Raw genomic sequence first — 26,460 nt, 5'->3', positions numbered from 1 at the left:
AGCTTTTCCAGCAAAGGCCCTTCTTAACTGATAAACGGGAAAAAATTATTTATGTCTCAGGAACACAAGAGGTTATACAATTCCACAATTGTGTCTACAATTCCACACTTGTTCCCTGTCACCTGGAACAAACCACCACCACAAATAAGGAAATCTAATAAGATAAAAATGAATAAACATATTTATAGCAGCTCATTCAGATGCTAAATTTAACTTAATAGTTAGCAGTAAGAACCTTGAATTAGAAAACTCTGGCAATCCATATTCTGATTCTTATTTCACTCTTCTCATTTGCCCAAGGGACCGTGTTAGGAGTTTCAAGATAACATTCAGAGTGGGCTTGTCTCGATCTCCTGATGCTTTTATCAGCAAATGTGTGAAATGTGTTACAATACAATAGTTTTAAGTGCTCTGAAAATCATTTTATTTTTTAAAATACTTCAGCTCTAGTCTCTATTCATAACCAAACTTCACAAACCAAAATTTATTCAAAGAAAAATCTTAGGACTATTAACACTTGAAATATCAGTTATTAAGATAAGAAATATCAAAACGTACAAGAATTAAGTATCACTAGTAATGAGACAAAATTACACCACGTGCCTTCTGATATGATTCACTGAGAATACAACAACAATTCTGTGGTATTTCTAAGCATGAGGATATAAACTCAAATTGAGGAGCATTATGCAAAATAATTGACTTGTGTTCTTTAAAATGTCAAGGTTTTTAAAAGACAATGGACAACTGAGATTAGAGAAGACAAGAGACGTAACAGGTAAAGGTAATACATGATACTACATTAAATCCTACTGGGGCCAAGACAAAATTTGTTTGGCTAAAAGGATGTTATTGGGACAATTAGCAAAATCAGAGTTAAAGCTGTGACTCCCTTCCTTCCACACCGACAGCACTCTCGCAGACATGGGGCCATTCCTAAAGCCTGCTGGACTCTCTGCAGTCAGTGGCACAAGCACCAGGCCACAGGGAGACACAGTCCAAGAAGCACAAGGAGTCTCTATTCTCCAGAGAAAGAAGAGTTATGACAGGAAGCAGAGTGGCTGTGGTGGACAGACTTAGCTGGTTTTCCAGAGAAAGGCTAAAACCACAAAGAAGATTTTGCAGAGGCTTGAATGCACTGAGCCCAACTACAGATCTAAGAGAATGCTGGCTGTTAAGAGATACATGCATTTTGAGCTGGGAGGACATAAGAGAAAAATCCAAAGTGATTCAGTTCTAAGCTGCTTATTTTATTATGAAGATAATAAAATCTTGAGATTATGGTCACTTAAAAAACTCTAGATCAGGTAACAGTATTGCTATGATGCTAATTTCTTGATTTTGGTAATTGTACCACAGTTATTAATAGAAAATATCCTTGTCTTTTAAGAAACACATATTCAAGTATTTTGCAAAATGGCATCCTATCTTATAACCTACTACCAACGGCTCAGAAAAAAATTTGTGTGTGAAGAGAAAAAAAATAAATGTGGTAAATATTAACATCTGAGGAATCTACCTGAAGAATACACAGAAATTCTTTGTAGTATATGTCAGTTTTTCTGCATGAAATTATTTCAAAATAAAATGCTTTATACATGTATTAAGAATCATATTAAACCAATCCAAATTATTTTAGGACTTCAAATGTCTTAAAAAGTATTATTTTCTTGTTGTCTCTATCCAAATGTTTCCCTACTAGGATATACCAGCTCAAAATAAGAGTTCAAAACATTATGGACAGGGAATTCCCTAGCAGTCCACTGGTTAGGACCCTGTGTTGCCACTTCAGGGGGCGTGGGTTCAATCCCTGATCATCCTGCTTGCTGTGAGGCAAAAAAAAAAAAAAAAAAATTATGGACAGACCAACAAAACACTACAGCGGCAATGTATTACAAGAGGGAAATGAGCTAAGATGGCTGATTTCATCTTAGATGAACGTTATTTTATTATTCAGGTGCCTTATAAATCATTCCTCCAAGTCATTAGGCCTACAAAATGTTTTCCCTAAACTCAACTGTCAGCTGCATTTTTCTCAATGAACAGAACTTCTTAAAGAAATGAATTCACTAGCCATATACATATTATACCTGTGCTAAACATCACAGGATATGAGTAAAACAGTTCTTAATCTCAAGTAAATTATGTTCTAAGGTTTACAAGACCACAAACACATGCCTATCACCACATCAGGCTCCGCTCAGATAGCACTCAAAAATTCCACTTTTCCAAATAATTTCCCTCTCCCACTGAAGCTCTCCCCGCCAGTCCTTTCCTAACACCATTACTCACAGCTTGCTTTCTCTCTCCAGACCTCATCTCTCTCTCCAGTAGTTGTATTCAGCAGCCTCCCAAAACACTAAATTCTACTAAACCAAAGACAAAAAAATTTTTAACCTATTGCTTTTGGTTCTGATTTTAATGTAGGTGTTACTGAAGCAAGCACAAACACATTGCCTTTGGGATAGGCAGATCACAAGTGATCAACTTTAATTCTCCATGAATTATTTTAAATTTCCTTTAGATCAGGAAAGAATCCAAAGCACTCTTTCATGGTCTTCTTATCTGTGCCTTAAGTATATTCTGTCTTGGCTGTGACGCCAAAAAGTTTTTTAAGACAGCTGACTTTAATAAAAAGGAAAAATAAACATATATAAACTCAAAAAAGAAAAATCAGTGAAATATCACATAGTATTGGGGAATAAGAAATTACTCTTTAGGGATGCAAAATACATAATAAGATAAGTATATGCTCTTAATTTGTAGACTGGTTATCTTATATGACTCCCCATTTCTCTAAGTAGAATCACTGTCTTCTTACAGCAGTTTAGTCTAAACAAGCTTGTACTCCCTAGTCTCCAACTGAATTATAGACAAATTTCATTACGTTAATATTTTAAGCTCTCATTAGAAAGTTTCAGAATAGCCAATTTCTTCAGAAATTGCTTTTCAACAGATAAATTCCTGGAATTCTAAGTCTCTGGCTCCTATAATAAGTATGGATCAGTTTTTTTGTTCTAATAAAACCCAGAGACCTTTTATCCATAAACAGTCTTTCTTTCATGTTATTCATATTATTTGAATCACTAAACTAAATTACATAAAAGACAACTGTAAAATTTTAAGAGAGGAAAATGTTTAAGGACTTAGAAGATTCAAGTCTTAAAACTCATTTAGAGATGATTTTATATAGAACTGTTTATCTTTGCTTGATCATGCTGGCCTAGAATAAAAAAACATGGTAATGCTAAACCATGGTTGGAGGTCTTTTCCAAGGTTTGAAAAAATGTATGTATTTCTCAACATACTTTTGCTAGCGATATCAACATAAGATAATTGACATAATTTAGTTGTATGACTCACTTGTAAGATATCCTTAGTTTTTCATAATTACAAGGAAGAGATAAAAAGAGAAATCCTGAATTCTGACTTAGTTTTAATGCACCAGCTGCCCTCTGCTGATCACATTCTGGCCCAGAGATCAAGATGAAATATCAGTATGTAAATAAGTAAATTTATCAACAAAAGGAAATATAAATACTCTCAAAACCCACATTTAAAAAATATCATTGAAGAAACCCTGAGATGGAAAAGGAAATCAGAAATCCAAGGCCAATGTCTTAGCTTCTGTCATTTACTTTCTGCTGGTTCTAATTACACTAGTCTCAGTTTCCCCATCTGGAAAATAAGATTAATACAGATATACCATATGATTTCATCAGAATATTGTGAAAACCCAATGAGATAATTAAAGGGAAAAAAAACAGAGGGGAATGTTAGATTTTCTACTAATTCTTTTCAAAGATGTCAGTATATTTGACCTTATCTGACAATACAAATATCAGCTTTCATTTTTAGCAATCAATTTGCAAAATATTTTCAACACCATACCTCATTCCAAGAAAGATCTGAGACAAAAAAGCACATGCATGTTTCTTTAATTATGCAACCACAGTAAAAATAAGTCATATTAGAAGAAGAGATATTCAATGCAACCTCTCTCCTACCAACCCCAATATCACAACCTAAATGAAATAGACACATGTGAAAAAATTTTGAATTCATTATTTAAAATTACAGTTTAAAATCTACTGTAAATCTAATCCTATTGGAGCCATCAGAGAAAATAAATTCATTTAATAGTGTCCTATCCTTCTGTCCAAAAATTAAGGTGCCTTACCTTGTATGGATCAAGCAGAAAGTCACTGAACTTGCTAGGCAAGGAGTATTTCTTCACTAACTCATCTTCCACCACCCAAGGGGCATTTTCACCCGTGCCAGCCCGTAACGCATTGTGCCGTATAAAGTATCGAAGTATCTCCTTATTTGGTGGGCGTTCTGTACGAATCAAGCTGTCTGCTGGCACATTACTGATGATCTAAATTAACAAACAAAAATAACTCATTACTGGGGTCAAAAGCAATTAACCAATGAGAACAAAGATCTATACTTTCTCCAGAGAACTCCTAATTCCACCTATGAAATAGGGTTATCACCTTTTTCAGAGACAGAACGTTAATATATCTCTAGTCAATTTGTCAACATGTATCAAAGTCAGAAAAATGTATATATCCATTGTCCACAATTCCTCTTATTAAGAATTTAGAAATAAATGGACAGTCATCATCAACTGCTTACAAAAGGTGGGGCGGGGGGGGGAGGGAAAATACATAAAGGTATATCCATAAAGGACTCATTTTTCAAATTAAAATATCCACACAGACACTATGCAGACATGGGGGCGAAGAGTTTCTCAATCAGGACAGAGTTATCAGAATCATCTAGGGTGCTATTACAAGGCAGATGCTTGGGCCTCATCCCAAAGCTACTGAATCAGAAGAATTTGTGGTGGTGAAATCTGGAAATCTGCATTTTTAATAAACTACCTTGGTGACTATCATACATACTTAACAACCTGAGAATACTGTTTTGGAAGAAAATTTAATGATACTCATACCGTAAATGAAAAAAGCAAGTTACAAAATATTATATACTGAATAGTCCCACTTTTGAGAGTCATTTAAAAGGTAGCCACCCATTAACTACATCTATATTCACCAATTATCTTCTCTAAGTATGGGATCAGAGATACCTTTTTTCTTATTTGTATTTTGTTTTTCTATAAAACCGTATTTCACAGTAAACCATACTTACTACATGTGAACCAAACAAGTTACAATCATCAATAAGAAAACAAACGTTAATTAGGGAAGTGATTGAGACTTGCTAGCCATGTTTTTAGCAACCCACCTTGCTGAATGGGACATAAGACATTTAGTAAAATAAAATGTATTTAACACCCAATTTAAAATATAAAGAAATCCTGATAATGCAATTAAGTCTTCAGATCACTAACTATAAAACAAATGATTCAAAATGAAATAAGACTTGTCAACATTTTGACGTGGGGGAAAGAAACAACACTCTAAAAGAGGCTTTCTCAGGCCTTAGCGCCTTCCTCTATAAACCGGTAAACAGGGAGACAAGCGTGCAGCTGCCTTCCCCACCTAGCTGCCCCACTTCTTCCTAATGATAAGACTTTATACATACGGAAATACAAGTACCCGAAACAACATGCCACGTTTCATGAAATCTAAGATGTTATTAACAAAAGACACATTACTTTATGTACCACAAAGAAAAAAATTCTTGCCAACTGATATTAAGATATATCCTGATTCCAAAAGATACATAGATAAACAAAGTCCTAATGTATAGCACAGGAAATTATATTCAGTATCTTTTAATAAACTACAATGAAAAAGAATATACATATATATGCATAACTGAATCACTGTGCTGTACATCAGAAACTAACACAACACTGTAAATCAACTATACTTCCGTTTAAAAAAAAGATACATCCTGATTCTGGGCATGTAAAAATATGGGAGTTGAACATCTCAGCATCAATAATACATAGTACTAAGTTACTTAAACAGTATTTACCATTTTAGATGATTAGCTCCAGAGATTCCTTGTAAGAGCACTGGTTAGAGTTAACTCAGTTTTTGAGCTTATTTTATTACAAATAGCTCTACTTTTAACTGGGAAGAGCTATTTCCTCAGGAAGTCCATAACCACTGGAAACAGATTATTATTTTTTTTAGACAACTAACTTTGAAGCTCAAATGCAAATTACTCTTACACTCTAATAATTCCTATTAGAAAGGAAAAAGCATGTGCTCTCCTAGAAAAGAAAATTCAATTTAACTTAAAGTCTTAATTACAAAGACCAGAAAACCACTCAGAATTTGTTGTAGAAACAAATTCATTCACACAACACATCTTCTATGAGAAAACTAGCTCTTCGATCCTTTCTTAAACAATACTATGTGTTAGAGGCTCAATATAAAGTGTCAACTAACCTTATCTTCATTCTGTAGTTTCACATCATATTTGTGAGGCAGAAATTTTGGAGGAGCCCATTTCCTCTCTCCTTTTTTTAATGAAGTAGGAAGTTTTCGTGGAGATCTGCGTGCTCTGTCGTCTAGTCAAATCAACAGAAAGTTAGTGAAAAAAAAATAATTCTTTTAATTCTGCCCATTCATTGATTAACAATAACCTTACTGAACACGTACTCTGCAACCAGGCACCGAGTGATGGGACCCAAAGATAAACTGTAAAGCCTTTACCTCAAGTAGCTAAAGTCTATGGGAGGAGTCAATAATAATTACAATACAATGAGGAAAATACTATAATAGAGATTGGTATAGAAAATTACTACAGGGAGAAAAACACTCAAAAAGAGAGAAGTATGAATTTAGTCTGGAAGACAGGTAGGGAAGGCCTAGAAAGAACATGACCTGTTCAGAGACTACAAATAATGAGATATGGGTGAATATGATCTACATTATAATTAAAAAAAAAAAAATCAGATTATAGGACTTCCCTAGTGGCCCAGTGGATAAGACTCCAGGGGGCACAGGTTCAATCCCTGGTCAGGAAGCTAAGATCCCACATGCCACCTAGTATGGCCAAAAAAAAAGAAATTAGACTAAAGAGGTAAGTAGAGGTTTATAAATTATAATGAACCTTGCACAACACTTAAATAGACTGGAATTTGTCTTACGGGCACTAGGGAAACAAAGGATTTTTGATCTAACTAACCAGATGTACATTTTGGAAAGAGAACTAATGTGAAAAATTAAGAAAAGGAAAAAACACTTTCAGCAGTGAGAAAATGAGTAAAATGGGAAGGTGAAACTGAAGAAAGGAAATCAGAAGATATAATCATAAACATCTGAATTTATGTATCAGGAATGGTGAAGCGAACAGCTGAGACGACAGACCTGGTAACCAACTAGATGTGGGAGATGCTAAAGGCTTCCCAGTGTTCTGCCTTAGAAACCAAGTAGATGTGTTGAAAAATGAAAAGACAGGACAAAATCATATGAAAACAAACAAAATCTAAAGGAACAGCAGTGGGGAGAGGAAGCAAAAAAAAAAATAGTTGGAGAAAAAGGAGACCCTGATAGTAAATAAACTAAAAATGAGAGTGACCAGTAGTGTTAAATACAAAAATAAAGCACACTAAGAAGAAAACAGTGGGTTTGGCAATTAGGAGTCACCTAAAACCTTCCCAGGAACAGTTTCAGGAGTAAAGCAGCACAAGTTAACAGCATAAGGAATAACTGACGGTCAAAAAGGGGAGACAACATTATCAAGAATTTTGGCTTGAATGAGTAAGTCAGAAAGAGAACAGGATCAAGGAAAAGTATGTTTTGCTTTTGGAAAATGGGACTTCATTTATAAGTTGAGAATAACCATTCAAGAGCACTGCAGTGCAGAATAATAAAGTTAACCCAATCCTGAGAAAGCATGAAGGAATGGAATTCAGAGCAGGTATTGTGACCAAGAGGAAGGATAGTTCTTTTCTGATAGAGGACCACAGCAATTCATTACAATGAGGTTAAGAATACAAAGCTGAGAAGTTCCTGCCTAGTACATTTTCCTCCCATAAAGTAGAAGGAAGGTTACCTTGTAAGAAAACATTTTGAATACTGGAATTTGTCTATCATATTTCTATGGAAATGCTAATCAGTTTCCCCTGGAAAACATTCAGAGTACACTGTAACATTCTTTAGCCCGTCTACTTCTGCCACCTGATGCGAACTGACCCATTTGAAAAGACCCTGATGCTGGGAAAGATTGAAGGCAGGAGGAGAAGGGGACAACAGGGGATGAGATGGTTGGATGACATCACCGACTCAATGGACATGAGTTTGAGTAAACTCTGGGAGCTGGCAATGGACAGGGAGGCCTGGTGTGCTGCAGTCCATGGGGTCGCAAAGAGTCAGACACGATTGAGCGACTGAACTGAGCCCGCCTACCATTCTTTCCACAGACTAGCAATAACATTATATCCCCAAACTGAAACCTAAACTAAGGCATATAACATCCTAAAAAAGAAGCCAAAGTCTAAAACTAGGGGTTCCTAAGTACACAATGCTCAAGGAATAAAACTAACAGCTGTAACACATTACTGGTATTCTGATGATCTGATTCTATGATCTTTTATTTTTGGCCTAGCTTGGAGGGATCCCAGCTCCCCTGATCAGGGATCAAACCAGTGCCTCCTGCGGTGGAAGCGCAGAGTCCTAACCATTGGACCACTAGGGAAGTCCCTTCCAATGATCTGATTCTAGTAGTGTCAGAAGACATATCATCAGTCAATACTTAACCAAAACACTTATCAACCTCAAGTCTTGGGTATGTAAGTAAAACTTCAGTAGCAAAAAGAAGGAAAAGAGAAACTGAAAAAACTTGATATCAGCATTCATAATACAGAGTGAAAAAACTGAAGCATCAACAACTGAGGTGGACGCATTACAGCAGTCTCAGAAGTCCTCGGGACAAGAAAGGACATCCCTTTAAAACCATCTGCACATGCCCCAAACATAAGGAGATACAAAATAGAATGGAAGACATACAGCATAACACTCTAAGGAAATGTTCTAATTCAAACTTTGTAATAGTTACATAATGAGGTAAAATTTGATCCTCTGATAGTCAAGAGGAGGAAGCTCAATATATTCAAACCATTTGAATACTCATATCTTCAGAGATAGAAGAAGTCTATCCCAGTTAAATTCCTAATTGACACAGATTTTTTTAAAAAGGAGGAGGAGGGAGGGAGGCCTCAGAGGATAAATGATTTTCCCAATGTGTAATGTCTCAGTTCTTGAACTTTCAAAACATTATGTTAGGTATCCAGGTCCCTAAAAATTACTTTTAGACATCACAGTGCTTCAGAATTCTGGCAGTTCCCATCTGAGAAGGAATGTGAATTACAGATAACAGACAAAAGGAAGTATCTCAAAACCATCACACTGGCTTGCAATGTGAAGAGAAACAGGGATTAGAATTTATCCCTCCTACTCAGATCATCCCCCTCCTACTCAGATCATCCACGCATATATACATAATTCCAACTTAAAGAGAAAAAGAAAGCAAACCTTCTTTCCCATCTTGAGTAGCTTGGTATGTGCACACAGATTTCCAAGCAACTAGAGGAAATGACTTCCCAATGTCTTAATTGTGAAAGGAGATTTAAATCCTGAGTCACAGTATACGTATGCTTTCCAAACCATAAACAAACAAAAGCATGTCTATCTAACAACAAAATTCAATTACAAACTGAGTTGCAAGAGAACTAAAAAAGATCTGTGCATAATAAAATAAGCAGAGTTGCACAGCTCAGTAAGGAAAGACAGTATCATACATACTAATACTCTCTCTCCTTCCTTCCTCTTCTTTCCCAATTGCCTCCTTCTTCTGATGGTCCTGAGCCATTTGGCTAGAATTCTCTTTGTCGCTTGAAGGAGAGTCACAGGAGCCATCAGATTTCTTCTCAGTGGCCTCTTCATCTACTTTCTCCAAAGGATGAATCTTAACAATCCTCACTTTGAGCATTTTTTCCTTCCCAACCTATAAGAAGATAGGAGAGAGAGTCAAAGATAATAATTAAGAACTAGAAACCTAAAGGTAACGGTGATACACCTTCCACATCACCTGACCAAAAAAGTACATGAAAACTCTAAAGGAGCTAAGTACAGTGATTTTTTCCCCAACTTTATTTCCCAGACCTCTAGTTTGAAATAGGACATCTTAAAAAAATAAAATGATCACCATCTAGTTCATAGTTCATGTACCAATGTATTAAGGCCAAAGGGTAACTACTATACAAACCTGATATATATAAACAAGTTCAAGAATTTCCATTTTCTAAAAAAGTCAATTATATATGGATAGCCAATTATTCCAGAACCATTTATTGAAGACTATCTTTTCTTCACTTTAATTACCTTTCCACCTCTATCAAAAATCAGACTATAATTGTGTGTGTGCACATGCAAGCATGCATGTGCACATGTGTCTATTTCTGGATGCTATTCTGTTCCACTGATGTATTTGCCTATGTTTATACCAAACTATACCATCTTAATATTTTAAAATAAGGTTCAAAATCAGAGAGCATTAGGATTCTACTTTTGCTGTTCTTTTTCAAAGTTCCGGCTAGATTCTTTGCATTAAAATCATTCTGAAATTTTTTATCCAATCTGACAATCTCTACCTTTTAATTGAAGTTTTAAAACATTTATGTCTGGAAAAGAAAATGGCAACCCACTCCAGTATTCCTGCCTGGAAAATCCCACAGATGGAAGAGCCTGGTGGTCTAGAGCCCACTGGGTTGCAAAGAGTTGGACACTGAGCAACTTTCACCTTAGAACATTTATATTACATGTAATTATAGATATTGTTAGTTATTTTCTATTTGGTTTCATCAAAACTAAAAACGCCTGCTCTTCTAAAGACACTGTTAAGAGAATAAAAATACAAGTCCTAGATTGGAACAAAAAAAGCATATATATAGCAAAGGATTTGTATCCAGAAAACATAAATAAGTCTCACAACTTAAAAACAAGAAAATAATCCCATTTAAATTAAATTTTAAAATGGAGGAAGATTTGAACAGACATTTCACCAAAGGAAACACAAATAAAAGGATAACAACAAGCAGAAAAGGTGCTCAACATTATCAGTTATTAAAAGAGAAAATACTCAAGAATAAAAACCCTAGTCAAAGAGCATATTGTATTCAATAATGCCAAAGCAGTTACTGAAATAGTTAGCAATGAATGAGCAGCTCCACAGTCTTGTCAAAACTTGGCATTATTTTAACTTTTCTTTATTCACTAGTCAGATGTGCATAAATGATCTCACTGTGGTTTCCATTTGACTTTCTAGATTACTAATGAATATAAACATCTTTTCATACGTTTACAGACACACCTCTCTCCCTCTTCTGGAACTCCTCCTCTTCCACCTTGCAGTATCTTCCTTTTCACCACTCAAGTCCATCTCCAGTCTCCTCTACCTTGCTCTGTGCTGAAACAGGCTGACCTTCATGAACTACGTCAAAGGGCTCCTCTCTCCCTAGGTTTTGATGAGTTCAGTCCGTGGGGAGCATAAGTAGGAAATCACGGCGTGAAAGAAAGGTGCCACTGGCATTCTCCTGACTGTCAGCCTTAGCAGGCTGGTCACCTCTCACTAGACCAAAGCACTTTTCTACAATTACATTATTCTCTCCTAGTTCCAGTAACCTTCCCTTCCCTCATTTACTCGGAGTTTAGAAGCAGTAAAGCCTCTCCCCTATTGATTGCCATGAGGTACTTAACCTTTTCTTGTTGGTTTTCCTTGACCTAGATCAGACTGTGATCTGAAGTTTCTTTTTCAAACTCAATTCAATTACACCATTTGAATATGCCATCTGTTTCCTGCCAGGACACTGAATGATATAAAGTGTGTGATTAAAACCCAATGATGACTCCACAGACATTACAAATATAAAAAGTAGCTGGGAGATACAGGGAGTCAAAGTAAATTGAGGAAAGAACAAGGACTTTGGAACCAGACAATGACTTACTGGCTACTGCTGGGTTATCCTAAGCCATTCCCCTCCTCCTTTTCTCCCTCCTTCTTTTGAGGATTTAAAAAAAAAAAAGGGAGTATTCACTTCCTTAGCCCCCTTGTAGCTGAAGATGGTTATGTAAGCCATGGTCTAGTCAATAACATGTAAAGATAAAAGGGAATGGGGAAGAATATGCTTCTGATAAAGATTTTCTTACGATGCTTAGACAAGCATTTGCTTGCTCTGAATACAGTCATAATTTCTCAACCAAGAGGCAACAGAACTAAGGACAAAACCAAACCCAGCAAGAACAGAACAGAAAGGCAGAAGGACAGCCTCTACACCAACCTTGGAACTGCCTGCTTCTAAGACTTATTATGTGAGATAATCAAATGAATTCACTGGGTAAGTTGATGCTACTCAGAACAGTTGTCCCCCGGGTGTTCACATCATCACATCCTGGAGCGTGTTAGAACTGCCAACTTTCAGGTCCTACCCTAGACCTTCCATGTGAAGTCTCAGGGGACGGGGCCTAAGAATGCATATTCAGAAATCCTCAAAGTCATTTTATTTAGGCTAAACTTTGAGAAGTCCTGGCCACTGTCAGTCAGCTATTTTGTTACACACTAGTACACTGTATCAACCTGAACAAGCTATTTAAACATCTAAGCCTGTGTACCACCTCAGCCTTTCTGTGCAGATTCTGTAAGATATTATGTAAAGCAACAAGCCCAGCATCCAGTACATACAGAACTTCAACAAATGAATCTTATCTTAAACTTTCAAAGGACTATATAGGGATTGCTTTAGTGTTATGTAAATAGTTTACCTATTTACTTTAGTAAATCCTTTAGTAACAGTCATCCTACCTATTTACTTCAGTGATAGTTATCCTCTAGTAATGGGCTGGAAAATTAAACTTATATAGAAAGAAGTCAACTCAATCACTGTTGCAGGGAAATGGAAATCTTTTGCCTTAGATTCCATAGATTTGGACTAAAAATATCTGAAAGTCTTTTACATAGTTCTAAAATTTAGTGATTAAAATACTTAATATTAAATGTTTAAAATATATTTAATACTATTAAGTAAAGGGGACTTCAATATTACTCACATAGAAATACTTCGTGTAATCTGCATGGAAGCTCCAATCCTGTCATTTGGTTAGTCAATCAAATCACATTAAAAAAATAAGTAAAAACAGGCGCTCACCTCAAAGTCACACTCTTCTCCCACTGCGTATTTGGTCATGATCTCCAGCCAAGCAGTATCCACCAGCTTCTCTAAGGAGGCTGTGTTATGGTGAACCATTTCCAGGACAAGTTTCTCATACCAGGCGGGGAACTCCTCCTTCAAACTAAACAAACAAGTCATCAGTTTCCAAGAAAATGAAGAAAAGACTATCCAGAGAGTTATTCGGGTCAATTGAAAAAGTCCTTTAGCACATACAGGCAAGGCACTGGAAAATACAAAGATTATTCATAGAAGTAAATATAAACACCTCATCCCATCCTCTGCAGCTGGGCACAAACTATCCTTCAAGTGTCACCTTCTTCATTAAATCTTGTGGAGTTTCCCCCAGCAACTCTAAGTTATTAGTCTTGCTAACCTCTGAATTCCCACTGTACTTTATTTCTTTGTGTGAAGGAGAGCAATTTATTTTCATCAATTCTCTGATCTGTTCCTAACAGTTGTCCACCTGATTGTCTTTGGGTTTTCCAGGTACATCATCATATTACAAGCAACAATAACTGATCTCCCGCTTACTACCCTTTATTTCCTTTATTTGCTGTAGGTTAATGGTTATCATCTTTCATTCAAAGAGAATTTTTACACACCCAAAAAGACATCCAGAAGGTAGCATTATCTCTATTTTGTAAAGAGCAAATTGCACATGCTTTTACAGTACAAACGACTGTGCCTAGGCACTGTAACCAATTTCAGCATAAATCAAACATGAGACCTGCCCTCGAGTTTACAGGCTACTACAGGGGTCAGCAACAGCCTATGAGCCAACTCCACCCTGCTACCAGTAATTTTTTTTGGTAAATAAAATTTTATTGGGACCTAGTCACTCCCATTCACTTATGGTATTATCAATAGCTGTTTTCACTGTACAACATCAAAGTTGAATAGCTGAGACAAAGACCATACTGCCCACAAACCCTAAAATATATTAACTGGCACTTTACAGAAAAGGTAGGCCAACCCCGGGTCTAGTACACTAACAAGGTATAAACATAAATAACACTAATTCAAAACGGAACGTCAGTGACCCAAGCAAAGAAACAGGCAACAGGTTAACAGACTCAACTAATTATTAATCAGTGATAGAGCCATCACTGGAACCCCGGTCTCAAGCAAAGATAGTGCTCTGTTACACAGGCAAAAGAGCAGAATGGTATTAATTACTAAACTGTATGCTCTCTGTTTATATACTATTAAGAGAAGTCCACAGAAGACGCTTCTACTCTGAATTTCCAAAAGGGTACTGTTTTTCTATAATAACTATAAATAGTTGGCTCACTGTATCTCACTGTTCGCTGAACCCGTGGTAGGCAAGTGTGAGCAAGGAAGCCGGAAGAAAACTCACGGAGCCATAGGTTTATTCTCTTCGGGTTGGCACAGCCGCAGTAAGGCAGCCGTCCTGACCTAGTGAACGTGGCCGCAACGAAGCTGCAAGGGCTTTTCACGTGGAGCTTATATACCTTTACAGAACAAAAGTGGCCTGCGGCCAAGCAGGTACCCATCGTGATGCGCGTGCGCAGTGCTGTAAGCGCCCTCAGCTGTTACACAGCCGCGTATTTCCAGACCCTGGGGTGAGAGCGAGCGCCGGACTACTTCCAACCCGGCTACTCTCCCTACACAGAGCATAACCTTTAAAAACTGTGAATCACCACACTGCACATCTGAAACATAAATACTGTATATCAGCTGTATTTCATTTTCCAAGAAAGTACTGTTTTATCATCCCTAGTTCCTACTTATCTTTGCAAGCATCTGTTGTCTAAATTCTGAGTATTTTCTTTGAAAGAATACCCAGACAAATACACCCTTTGAACACAGAATTTTTAAGATATCTCATTTAACCATCCTACTCAGGTAATATAAACTATCTTCAAACTGTATATTTATTTTCAATAGCTGCTATAAATACTGTCTTAAATTTCAAATGACCACAAAATAAAGAAAATCTGCTAATTCGCTGCCTCCGTATTACTTCTAGATTATATCAGCTTCCTTTGCTCAGAACCACATTGCCACAGTATTTATAAGGGACAAGTAAACGGCAAGAACATTCAAAAGCCTAGCACATACCTAAGTTAAGTGTACGCACAACTGTATATTCCACATACTGTGTTACTCACAAAATGACAACAGGCAAGACACCAGTACATCAATATAATGCATTCCAATTTATGTGCCATAAACTTAAATATAAATACTGTTCTGTGGTTAATAGTCCCCTTTTCCTAATAATGTGAAGACAGCATTAAACGGGCAGTCCTGCTCCTACTTACAGTTCAGCAACTTCCTGCTCCTCCTCCCAGGCCTCCTTGTGTGTGAGCTGACTGCTCCCGGTACTCTTGCACGTCCAGATGCGCTCACTGTATCTTTCCAAGCGGGCTTCATACTCTCTGTGAGCAGTGGCTCAGGAAAACGATACTCAAGCAGCAGAGACAGACTAATCCACAAACTACTTATCATATATGGAAAAAACCACCGTGTCCTTTCTGTAATGCACAGCATAAACTGAAGTCAGAGTTTTCAGCCGGCAAATCCAAGCAAGACGATTAACACTATTCACCCAAATTTCACTTCACAAGACTCCCACAGAACTAAGAATTATAAGAAAAAAACTACGGCAAAATAAAACACAAGAGATAAGGAATAAGAATCTAAGGTATGTGAAATTGTTACACAATTCAAATGGTCATCAAGTTTAAGAATCAGTTGCACAGTAAGATAAAATGGCCAACACCAGTTTCCCAGGCAGTTTAGAATAATAACCCTGTGCACATGCTCATGATCCATTTACTAATAACCTTCCAGTCTACCTTGGAAACACTTCTTGATTCTCTTGGGTTTAAAAAATAAATACCATAAAATCCTAAAAATAATTCTGACGTAGTAGTATGTATCCAGAGTTTATGTTATCTCCAGTAACACTGGGTTCACAAGTCATTTACCAGTAATTAGTCCGTCTTTGTGAGGGAGAGGGAGGAAGAGGCCATACAACTAGCGCCGTGTACATGGGAACGTTCCACACCACCCCAACTGGAATTCACTATCAGCCAGTCACATTCAAATTCAGGTGACAGGTAACGGATTTCCTTTTATGCACAGCAAAAGATGCTGTGCGGGAAAACTGGCACCACAACTGGAGAATTACCTGCCAATCTCTGTACTTTCCAAGTGACAGCTTTTATAATGGTTGAAATAAAAAGTATTTAAACAGCTCCTCTTGTAATATTACTGAACAACTAAACAAATAATTCATTTTTAATATAAAGGAGATTCTTGGTCTTCTAGGGCTATTATGAGTTAAAAGAAAAATGACAGGGATAAATCCACAAATAATCCAAAACTGTACTTTTAGTCAATAAGTAAGTACCTTCTCTCAGTGTATCATTCTCTGGATCTGCCAAAAACAAAACAATACATCTCTTTTTCCTCAGTGGGGTGATGATAATATTTAAAAGATTAAACTAATAAAATAGAATACCAGTGAAAACCAGCAGTCAGACTTCCACAGAGCCCTATGCAAATCCAATCACTGAAAATTTATAAAATCTGCAAATCCAATCACTGAAAATTTATAAAATCCTATGGTGAAAATGAACTAGCAGGGCTTCCCCATAGGGACATTAACTAACCAACAAAATGGGTTTGTTTTCTGTTTCTCTATTTGCACCTGGAGAGGGGAGGTAAAATAAAAATCAGTAAGTGGATTTATTTAAACATTCAAAAAGCTTAATAACATTCTAATACATCATTCAGCTACACTGAAGAAATCCACTGCATCATCAGAGAGAATGCGAGATTAACAAATATATCCTAAAGAGAAAGCATTACGTTTTTATTACTGTCACTTTCAAAAGTTGGAATAACATGTCAAGTCCATTCTCCTCAGACTAAGACCCACATGGCCAATAATACACAGGACTGCTACCACCCAGACGCCTCAGCGACTCCTCAAATCCAACTTTTCCCAAACTCTCACTACCCTCCACTCGTGCTCAATCGTGTTCTTTAACAGATATTCCCAATCTCACTGAACGGTCCAAGTCAGGACTCAGGCAATCATCCTAACCTCTTGAGCCCCCGAACTGTAACCACTTACATACTTCTCAATTCAGTTCTTTCTCTCCCATAACAGAGCCATTATCCAAATCCAGCTTCTGATCCTCATTTCTCAACCAGTCATAACATTTTAAAACATTTAACTGGCCTCACCGGTAATCTTCTTCTTCTCAGGTCCTTTGTGCTTCTCACCCTCACATCCCTTTTCCCCAGTCTTGTTTGCTTTTAAACCCATTTCTTCTGATTTAAAAATCTCACTTGCCCTCAGGCCCCTTGAAATGCAAACATGTTGCAACAGGAAAAATACTCCAACCCCCACAGTACTGAAAACCACTCATCAAGATTTTATTGGGTTTTACTAAGATTTTTATTTTCAGAAGGAAAAAAAAGAGGAAACTACTTTCAAACAATATATATTTAATAACAAATATTGACTGATTATGGTTTTTCAAATACAGTAATGAAAGTCCCTTCTACTCTGTTACAAGTCTTTCCCACCCACCTTTGGAAATCTTTATCAGTACAGCATTCTCGTTCTGGGTGGCCTCATCCACTCCTATTAACTTCAATTACTATCTATAAATGCTAATAACTTCTATCAGCAGCTCAGTCCCCTCTCTCTGAACTCCAGGCCCATATATAGGTATATACTAGCAACACACACATCTCCATTTGGATAGCCTCAGCAATTCAACATAAGAACGTCCAAACTAAACACTTCATGACTCCACAGTCAAAATAAACTGATCCTCTTCTAGGTGAAACCCCAGGTCTCAGATTGGGACTCAAAGCCAATTACAATGCAGATGGGACTTGAACCCAGTCTCCCTGCTGAAGTCACATACTTGGTTCTCAGGACTTAATGAAGCTCAAGTTTAGTATCAGCACAGAAGGAATTCAGCAAGAAGCAAAGCTATAGGCAGGAAGTAGATTTATTAACACAGAACACTTGTGAAGGATGCAAGCAGTCAGGCTCTGCCCTAGGACCTAAATGGGAAAGCAGGTTTATTTAGGGAGACACACTCCACAGACAGAGTGCAGGCCATGTCAGAGGCGAGAGGCCCTAAAACAGGGGATGGTTAGTTTTTAATGGGTTGGGTAAATTCATAGGCAGTAGGGGTATTATTCCAACTATTTTGGGGAAGGGGCGGGCATTTCCAAGAATTGGGCCACCACCCACTTTCTGGCCTTTTACGGCTCAGTTTCCAAAAGGTCTTGGTGGCTGTGGGGGTCATTTACCATGTGCTAAAGTATTACAAAGAGTGTATATAATGAGATTCAAGGTTATTGGAAGTCCAGGCTTCTGCCACCTTGGGCCTATTTGGTTCTAACCACTTTATGTCCTCGGGGGATATGTCTTTCTTTTAAGGCTGGGCCCTGCATCTTCCTTCTGGTCTCATAGGGTCCTCTATGTCACAGTCAAAGCTTTGGTTATTCCAGTAGTCATGTATGGATGTGAGAGTTGGACTATAAAGAAAGCTGAGCACCAAAGAATTGACGTTTTTGAACTGTGGTGTTGGAAAAGACTCTTCAGAGTCTTGGACTGCAAGACAAACCAGTCCACTCTAAAGGAGATCAGTCCCGAATATTCATTGGAAGGACTGATGCTGAAGCAAATCTCCAATACTTTCGCCACCTGATGCAAAGAACTGACTCAATGGAAAAGACCCTGATGCTAGGAAAGACTGAAGGCAGGAGAAGGGGACAAGAGAGGATGAGATGGTTGGATGGCATCACCGACTTGATGGACATGAGTTTGAGCAACCTCCAGGAGTTGGTCATGGACAGGAAAGCCTGGTGTGCTGCAGCCCATGGGGTCCCAAAGAGATGGACACGACTGAGTGACTGAACTGATGTCACAGGACACCACTAACCAAATGATAACCAAAACATAACCTGACTCCTACTCAATCAATCACCAAATCCTGCCAAATCTACTTATTTCAGAAATTCACAAACTGTACTTCTCTCCACTTCAAGGGCTAGTGAATTTATTCAGACCACTCTTATCTAGTGCAGAGATGACTTAATCACTGGTCTAGTTGCCACTGGTCTCGAGGCTACAGATCCATTCTTAACCATTCTCAATGCTGCACCCACAGTAATCTTCCTAACCTAAAAGCTTGCTTCTTTGCTTTTCAGATTCTTTTAACACCCTGCACTAAATTTAAGGCAAAGTCCAAATTCCTCAGTCTATCTCACAGCAACCGGTGATGCAGGCCCATTTGCATATCTCATCACTGCATCTCCATTTCTACTTTTTCACTCCAGCCACATGAAACATTTCAATTTTTCAAAATCGGGAATTCCCTGGTGGTCCAGCGGTGAGGACTCAGTGAGTTTATTGCCATTTGCCTGGGTTCCACAAGTGCAACAGCACACAAAAAAAATAAATAAATAAAAGGTTTTAACATTTTGTTAATAAGTATTTTTTTTCAAAATCAAGAACTATCAAACTCACAAGCTCTTCAAAAGATTAAACCTCTTCTTCATCTAATTAAATGTTTTTTTGTTTTTTTTTTTTTTTGCTGCTCTGTGTAGGATCTTAGTTCCCTGACCAGGGATCGAACCCATGTCCCCTTAAGTGGAAGCGCAGCATCTCAACCGCTGGATCTCCAGGGAATCCCCATCTAATTTCTAACCATCCTTTAGATCTCAACTTAAAAATAACTTTCCCCAGGAAACATTTCCTTAACCCTAAAATGTGGCAGACAGTACTATTCTTTCCAAATATCCACTCCCCTCCATTAAGAGGATTCTATCAATACATCACCCACTACCACGTGGCTTCAAATGCCTCCTAGGAAGAGGAAAGTACATCACCCACCCATAACCACCTTGGGTTTGACCACATGACTTGCTTTGACAAATAGATGGAACAGACGCCACCTCCAGGAAGAAGCTTAAAAAGCCATCATGGTTTCCTGTTGTTCTTTCTGCCACCAGAAAAAGATGCTGCAGATAGAGACCGCTCCTTCAGCCTGAATCTTGGAAAATAAGAAAAATGTGCCTTTCCTTTTTTTCACCTGTTTTCCTTTTTTTCAAATGTGGCCACTAGAAAAAAATTTAATTAGATGTGGCTTGCATCACATTGGGGCTTCCCTTGTAGGTCAGCTGGTAAAGAATCTGCCTACAATGCAGACCCAGGTTCAGTTTCCAGGTTGGGAAGATCCCCTGGAGAAGGAAATGGCAACCCACACCAGTATTCTTGCACGGAGAATCCCATGGACAGAGGAGTCTGGTGGACTAGAGTCCATGGGGTCACAAGAGTCGGACACGACTTAGCGACCAAACCACCACCACCATCACACTGGACAGCAGTACAATCCTAGTGCTTACATCTAGGAATGAAGGTCCTCTGACAACACAATTTTTAATTGACTAGTTATTCAAATTAGATTAATTTTAAAAGTTTAAAACTGCAATTTCTACAACAACTCCTAACATGAGGTACTTTTAAGTTTATGTAACTCTTTTCTGGTTATTCATTTGACTTATGTTTAAAAAAAAAAAAGGAGGAAAAAAAAAGCCTATCAGAAAGATATTGAGTCAGCTGCCTCTGAATCCTATTTCAGATTTTAGGTTACCAAAATAAGTCACTCACTCTCAAATAACCCCTCAGGGCAAATGCCAATTGAAGTTTTTATGTTCCGGGACTGCTGTACTTATAATTGCAGACAAAATGTCAAAGCAATTCTCCAAAGGTTGTGTAAGCTATAAATGATAAGATATTTTCAAATCCTAGATTAACTCATTATGTACCTCCCTTTTCAGGAGTTTAAGAGGTACCTCCTTACCACCATATGCGGCTTCTTGTTCTCCTTAGCCTTTTAAGTATGGTTTCTTTCAAGGAAGTACTTGATAGCCTGAAAGGAAGCGGCCCAGAAAAGCATGGAGGTTGAATAAGCATAACTATAACCCGAGGAGTTCTAAGTAAGAAGACAAAGCAGCAACACAAGGTTTGCTTTTTAGCCTATTTTCTCTCTTTGGACAAGCCTGTCATTAAGTTAAAAATAACTCTAATCTGGTAATAACTTGTTACTTTAAAGAAATTAAATTATGAAAATCAGCATACGAGCTCAGTATTCCAACTGTCCAATAAAACCCTGTCTCGCAACTACAGTTTAACCCCAGCTCTTAAAATGTTTGTCATGTTTTTCTTGGCAAATTAAGTTATTCTTACCTAGAGCCAGAATAACTGTATATTCTAACAGCCTCTCCTTATTATATCATCTAAAACTTCTCATAGTGATGCTACTAAGGTTATGAATTAGTTTCTAGGCTTTAGAAACTAGGGTAGTCAAAACAATACAAAAAATAAAATTAATCTACAGCAGGCTGCCTGCAAGTTCAGTTCCTCCCTAAAATCCATCTTGACTTAAACACAGTCAATGCAGACTTCTACTGTCAAACAATCACATCACAAAACGATTCCGATAAAGTTAACTTTTCCAAGTAAGATCTAGGCCCTTGCCTGTGGTAGTACTATCCTGGGAAGCAATGTGCCATAGATTTAAAGGTACAGTACAATAATCATCAATATACAACCCAGTCATTAAATGTGTGTGCATCGTTCACAGCTATCTGTAAGTTTAACGAAGACATACAATGCCTTAAAGAACACAATGCTCACAGCTTTAAGTCAATAAAATACCATACAAATTTGCTACAGAATATACATGCAATCTAACGGGAAGAATCAGGAGAAAATTAAAGTATGAAATCCTATTAAAAACATAATTGTCTAACTATAAACTTAAAACTGAAAAAACCAACACTTCAAATGCAGCAGTTATCCAACCACATATTCGTTCTCCTCTATGAAATCACTAATAGCCTAATAAAAAAAATATGCCAACCTGCCAACCACAAAGTACAATTGTTTAAAAACCATCCTCAAAGTGCTTCCACTTGTAGAAATTCCCAAGGGAGCAATTTCTCCCCAACAGGTTAACACAATTTAAGAACTCTTTTGTTAAAAGGGTTCTAAAAACTGGTAGGGGAGATTTTAAAGATGAAGAATTTTTATTAAATACACACCACTTAAAAAGTTCCACCTATCAGTGTTCAACTGTCATCATTAAAAGAAACGCTTCATATATACCATTATATTTCAACAATTTCAGCAAATCATATGAAAAAACCTAGGCTGCCAGTTCTAAGTTAGCTATCTACATCCATTTTTTTTTTTTACAGAGCTCAGTTCCTATTAGAGACTCAAAATGGGTCTCCTCCTTATTGCAGTTTCTTATACTTCACTAGAACCAGACGTGAAAATCAACATTCAGTAATATTCGTGTGAATAACCATCAACTGTTCAAAAGACATGTGAAAAGGATACAGTATATTTCCACAAGTAATTTTTTACTTCACTAATGTTTTGGAATGTTATTAAAAAAAAAAAAAGGACACTTTCAGAATAATGCTGTGTTTGGGAGAGCTGGAGCACTTCTCCAAAACAATCCCCCAAAAGCCCTAACAGGACAAGAACCAGATTACCACTTCAACCTTTCCCTTAAACACACCGCAACTTATACCACGGGCTTCCCAGGTGGCTCAGTGGTAAAGAGCACACTCGCCAATGCAGGAGAGGCCAAGAAACGGGAGCTCCAACCCTGGGTGAGGAAGATCCCCTGACGCAGGAAATGGCAACCCACTCCAGTATTCTGGCTCGGGAAATCCCATGGAGAGAGGAGCCAGGCGGGCTATAGTCCACCGGGCCGCAAAGAGTCGGACATGACAGAGCCACTGAGCACACACACATCTTGTGCTACCAGCTGGAACAAACAGTGGATTAACATTATTAAAAGCGAAGGAATAGCACTCCATGTTCCTTCTGTGATCTACTTTCAGGCATGAGGTACCAAGAGCATTGGATTCTCCTCCTGACTCTCAGCATTTACAAGTGTGTGATCTCAACTGTCTGGGCCTACCAGGCATACCCAGGCAGGGGAACTCTACCATCTCCAGGATCTAGTTCTGCTCTGAGATGCTCTGGTTGCATTTCTTTGAGAGTCTTCCTACAAAATGGACTCATTTTCCAAGTCCCTTCCTGCGTGAACATCTAACATCCTCAAACTGCACTGAAACAATCCCATAAAGCACTACATTAAAGGGAGGATCAAAAAGAAATGTAATCAAATGATATGGCTCACACTCGCACTTCCTTTTACACGGAAGCAGACACTGCTGAGAAATCAAGTCCTTCCAAAGGGAAAGCGGTGATAAAGCTAACATAGTAGCCTTCACTCTTGAAGCTTTCTGTACACTAAAGAAAGCTAGATTCAAAAACCTTTTTAACGGTTAAGATTCAAAAAGGATGCATCAGGCAGCCATAAAAAAAGTAAGAGTGGTACAAGTTTAGCTAAGAGACTTGACAATAAGCTTGACAGCAAGAAACCTTAAGCAATGATTAGGATGCCTCTCATTTAAAACATCAGCCTCGTGTTCCTAAAATACAACATAAAGACTGTAAGCATGTCTTTTAAAAACGCTGTTTAAAGAAATCCAGATCTTGCACACCGTCAGAATTCCAAATCCGTGCAAGTACAGGGATAGACCGATCGGCTCCTCCAAGGTAACTTTTTTACTGTCTTTCCTCTAAGTCTGGAAATTCATTCTTGATTTTGAGCCCCACGATCCCGTCAGTTCATCAGCCTCCAGTCCACTCGGAAGGAGCAAAACACAAATGTCCCCGCAGAGATCGGGGCGGGCGGGGGCGGGGGGACGAACGCAGTCGCGCCTTGTACAACCCGGATCACGAGGCCGCGCAAGTACGATTTCCAAAACTTAAGTGGAAGGCTTCTTTTTAAAAGAAAAAGGCAGCAGCAAAGGAAACCCCACTCATCCCCGGTACTTAGGGCCTAACGCCAACCCCCCGCTGGGAGTGGGATGGAGGGTCGCTCCTCCATAACGAGGCCCGGGGACAAAGTGAGGAGCCGGGGGAAGGATGGAGGGCGCAAGGCTCGGAGACGGCCTGAGCCCAGCCGGCCGGCTGGCCCGCCCGCGCACCCCCACCCCACCCCACCCCACCCCACCTGCCCAGGATCGGCGGGCCCGGGGCTCGGGCTCTGGGTGCAGGCCCGCCGGCGCCGGGCTGGCTGACAGCTGCCACTGGCGCGGTGCTGCGCGGCCCACCTCGCCCCACCCCACCCCGCGGGCGGCCTGGCCGGCGCTGCTGGAAAAGGATACTCCCGGGTGCGGAAGGCCTCCTGAGTGTGCGCGATCGTGAAGAGCGGCTCTTCGCCGGGAAGCGGCTTCACCAGGGGGAAGGGCTTGCGGCCCAGGAGCGGCGCCATCGCGGCGGCGGCAGCGGGGAAGACGACGGCTCCTCAGTGGACCCGCGGCGCAACACTAGGCCCCGCGGCCCGGAGCGAGCGCCTGGCTCCCGGGGGTGGGGTGGGGGAGGGGAGGGGTGAGAGGGCGGCGCGAACTCGGCTCCTTCACTGCTGGCGCCGCTGCGCTAGAGCCATGGAACGGGACCCACGGGCACAGAACTCCCTCGCACACTTCCGCGCCGTCCCGAAGCCTCCGGCCAACCTTCGCTACGGGTCCCCGCGTTCGGCAGTCACGACTCGTCCTCAGCTGCACCGGAGGAAATTATTGAAAAATGGCGGGAGATTCCCCTCCACCCCCCCGCCCGGCCAGCGCGCACACTAACTTGCTCCCCTGTGGCGCCGGTGGCGAATGCTCCAATAGGCGGAGAACTGGTCAGCACCCAGAACCTATTGGCTCAGAGGAGCTGCCGCTCTGCGGTTAGGTTCCGCCCCCTTCCCGGGCCGCCTAGTTGGGTTGCAGCGCACTAGAGGGCAGTATGAAGAGGTGAAAGGTCACGTTATGTAAGCGCCAGTGACAGACGCGCGGGCCTCCAGCGGCGGAGTTGAAAGTGGGGAAAAACGGGGAACCGAAAGGCCGGGAATTCAGAGAGGTCAGGCCAGAGAAGCCCTCTAACATGTACTGACTCTGCGCCATCTGTCACCGAAGGCGACACAGACATCCGGGCACCACTGTCCGTGTGGTGCGCCGGAGGGGGGAGGGGGAGCGCGCGGCCAGGGGCTTTGTCTTTCCACTCGGGCTCCGCCCCCTTCTTAAAGGCACCGCGCTCGGCCACGCCCGGAGATGCGCGGGTGGGGAGCACGGAAGGAGGGGTTGGCGGGAAGTAACCCAGAGACTTTATCGGCATAGGTTCTGCTGAGAGGTAACTTGCGGTTCAGGTTGGGTCCCCCTAAAGTTAACTTCTAGACGAGAGTGGGGTATTAGTATAATGCTTGCTTCTAGGGGTTTGCTGGAAAGGATGATATAGAAGCTTCGTTGGAAAAACATATTAAAGGACATGTGTATTAAAGATAAATTCATTCACTCATATAGTCTTTTCTAGCATCTAAAATGTTCAGGGCCCTACGTGGGGTGCAACAGGGGAAGAAAATAAGGCAGCGACTACTGCTCTGAAAAGAATAAGAGATAATCACCGTTCTGTGTGATGAATGCTATGCATAGGGTGCAGTAGGGAAACAAATAACCGTGCCTGGAGAGTGAGAACGTTTGAGCTACTTCTCTAAGTAGACTACAGTCACTCAAAATCTGTTTGCCCATCCAGTACAGTCAGAAACACACTTATTAATCATTCATCCCTATTAAATTGTTTTGTTTGTTGTTGTTCAATCGCTAAGTTGTATCAGGCTCTTTGTGACTCCCTGGACCGCAGCACACCAGTCTCCCCTGTCCTTCACAATCTTCCAGGAGTTTGCTCAGATTCATGTCTATTGAGTCGGTGATGCTACCTAATCATCTCGTCCTCTGTCATCCCCTTCTCCTCCTGCCCTTAATCTTTCCCAGCATTAGGGTCTTTTCCAATGAGCTGGCTCTTCCCATCAGGGGGCCAAAGTACTGGAGCTTCAGTTTCAGCATCAGTCCTTCCAATGAATATTCAGGATTCAGGTTTGATCTTGCAGTCCAAGGGACTCTCAAGAATCTTCTTGTTTACTACCTTGGTTCAAAAATCTGCAGTGGCCTAAGAACATCTTTCCAGCCTAGACAGGGCTAGACTGCTAGGTGTCCCTGAATGGCAACATGCTAATACCAGACCTTTTTCTCTTTTCTTCTTACCTTAAAGTGAGAAGGATCATTGCCAGTAAAAGGTAAGTTCTCATTTTTCAACTGAAAAATGCACAACCTAAAAGTTGTGAATTATGTTTTATTTGGCAGATAAAACCAAGGACTTAAGCTCGGGTAACAGCATCTCA

General features: G+C 39.6%; 1 protein-coding gene across 1 annotated transcript in view; it reads right to left on the bottom strand.

Annotated features, from left to right (window-relative positions):
- The window catches only part of BAZ1B (bromodomain adjacent to zinc finger domain 1B), a 54,142-nt gene extending 28,566 nt beyond the window's left edge, over nucleotides 1-25,576 (bottom strand). The window contains exons 1-6 of the mRNA XM_043914993.1: nucleotides 24,410-25,576; nucleotides 15,436-15,552; nucleotides 13,127-13,271; nucleotides 9,729-9,930; nucleotides 6,369-6,490; nucleotides 4,181-4,378 (exon numbers count right to left, since the gene is read on the bottom strand). Of these exons, the coding sequence (XP_043770928.1) occupies nucleotides 4,181-4,378; nucleotides 6,369-6,490; nucleotides 9,729-9,930; nucleotides 13,127-13,271; nucleotides 15,436-15,552; nucleotides 24,410-24,516 (891 nt within the window). The 5' untranslated portion in view covers nucleotides 24,517-25,576. The remainder of the gene's footprint in view (nucleotides 1-4,180; nucleotides 4,379-6,368; nucleotides 6,491-9,728; nucleotides 9,931-13,126; nucleotides 13,272-15,435; nucleotides 15,553-24,409) is intronic.
- Nucleotides 25,577-26,460: the final 884 nt, after the last annotated feature.

This window comes from Cervus elaphus, chromosome 10 (assembly GCF_910594005.1).
Source record: "Cervus elaphus chromosome 10, mCerEla1.1, whole genome shotgun sequence".
In the NCBI taxonomy this organism is placed as follows: Eukaryota; Metazoa; Chordata; class Mammalia; order Artiodactyla; family Cervidae; genus Cervus; species Cervus elaphus.
This window is presented reverse-complemented; position numbering and strand designations above follow the sequence as displayed.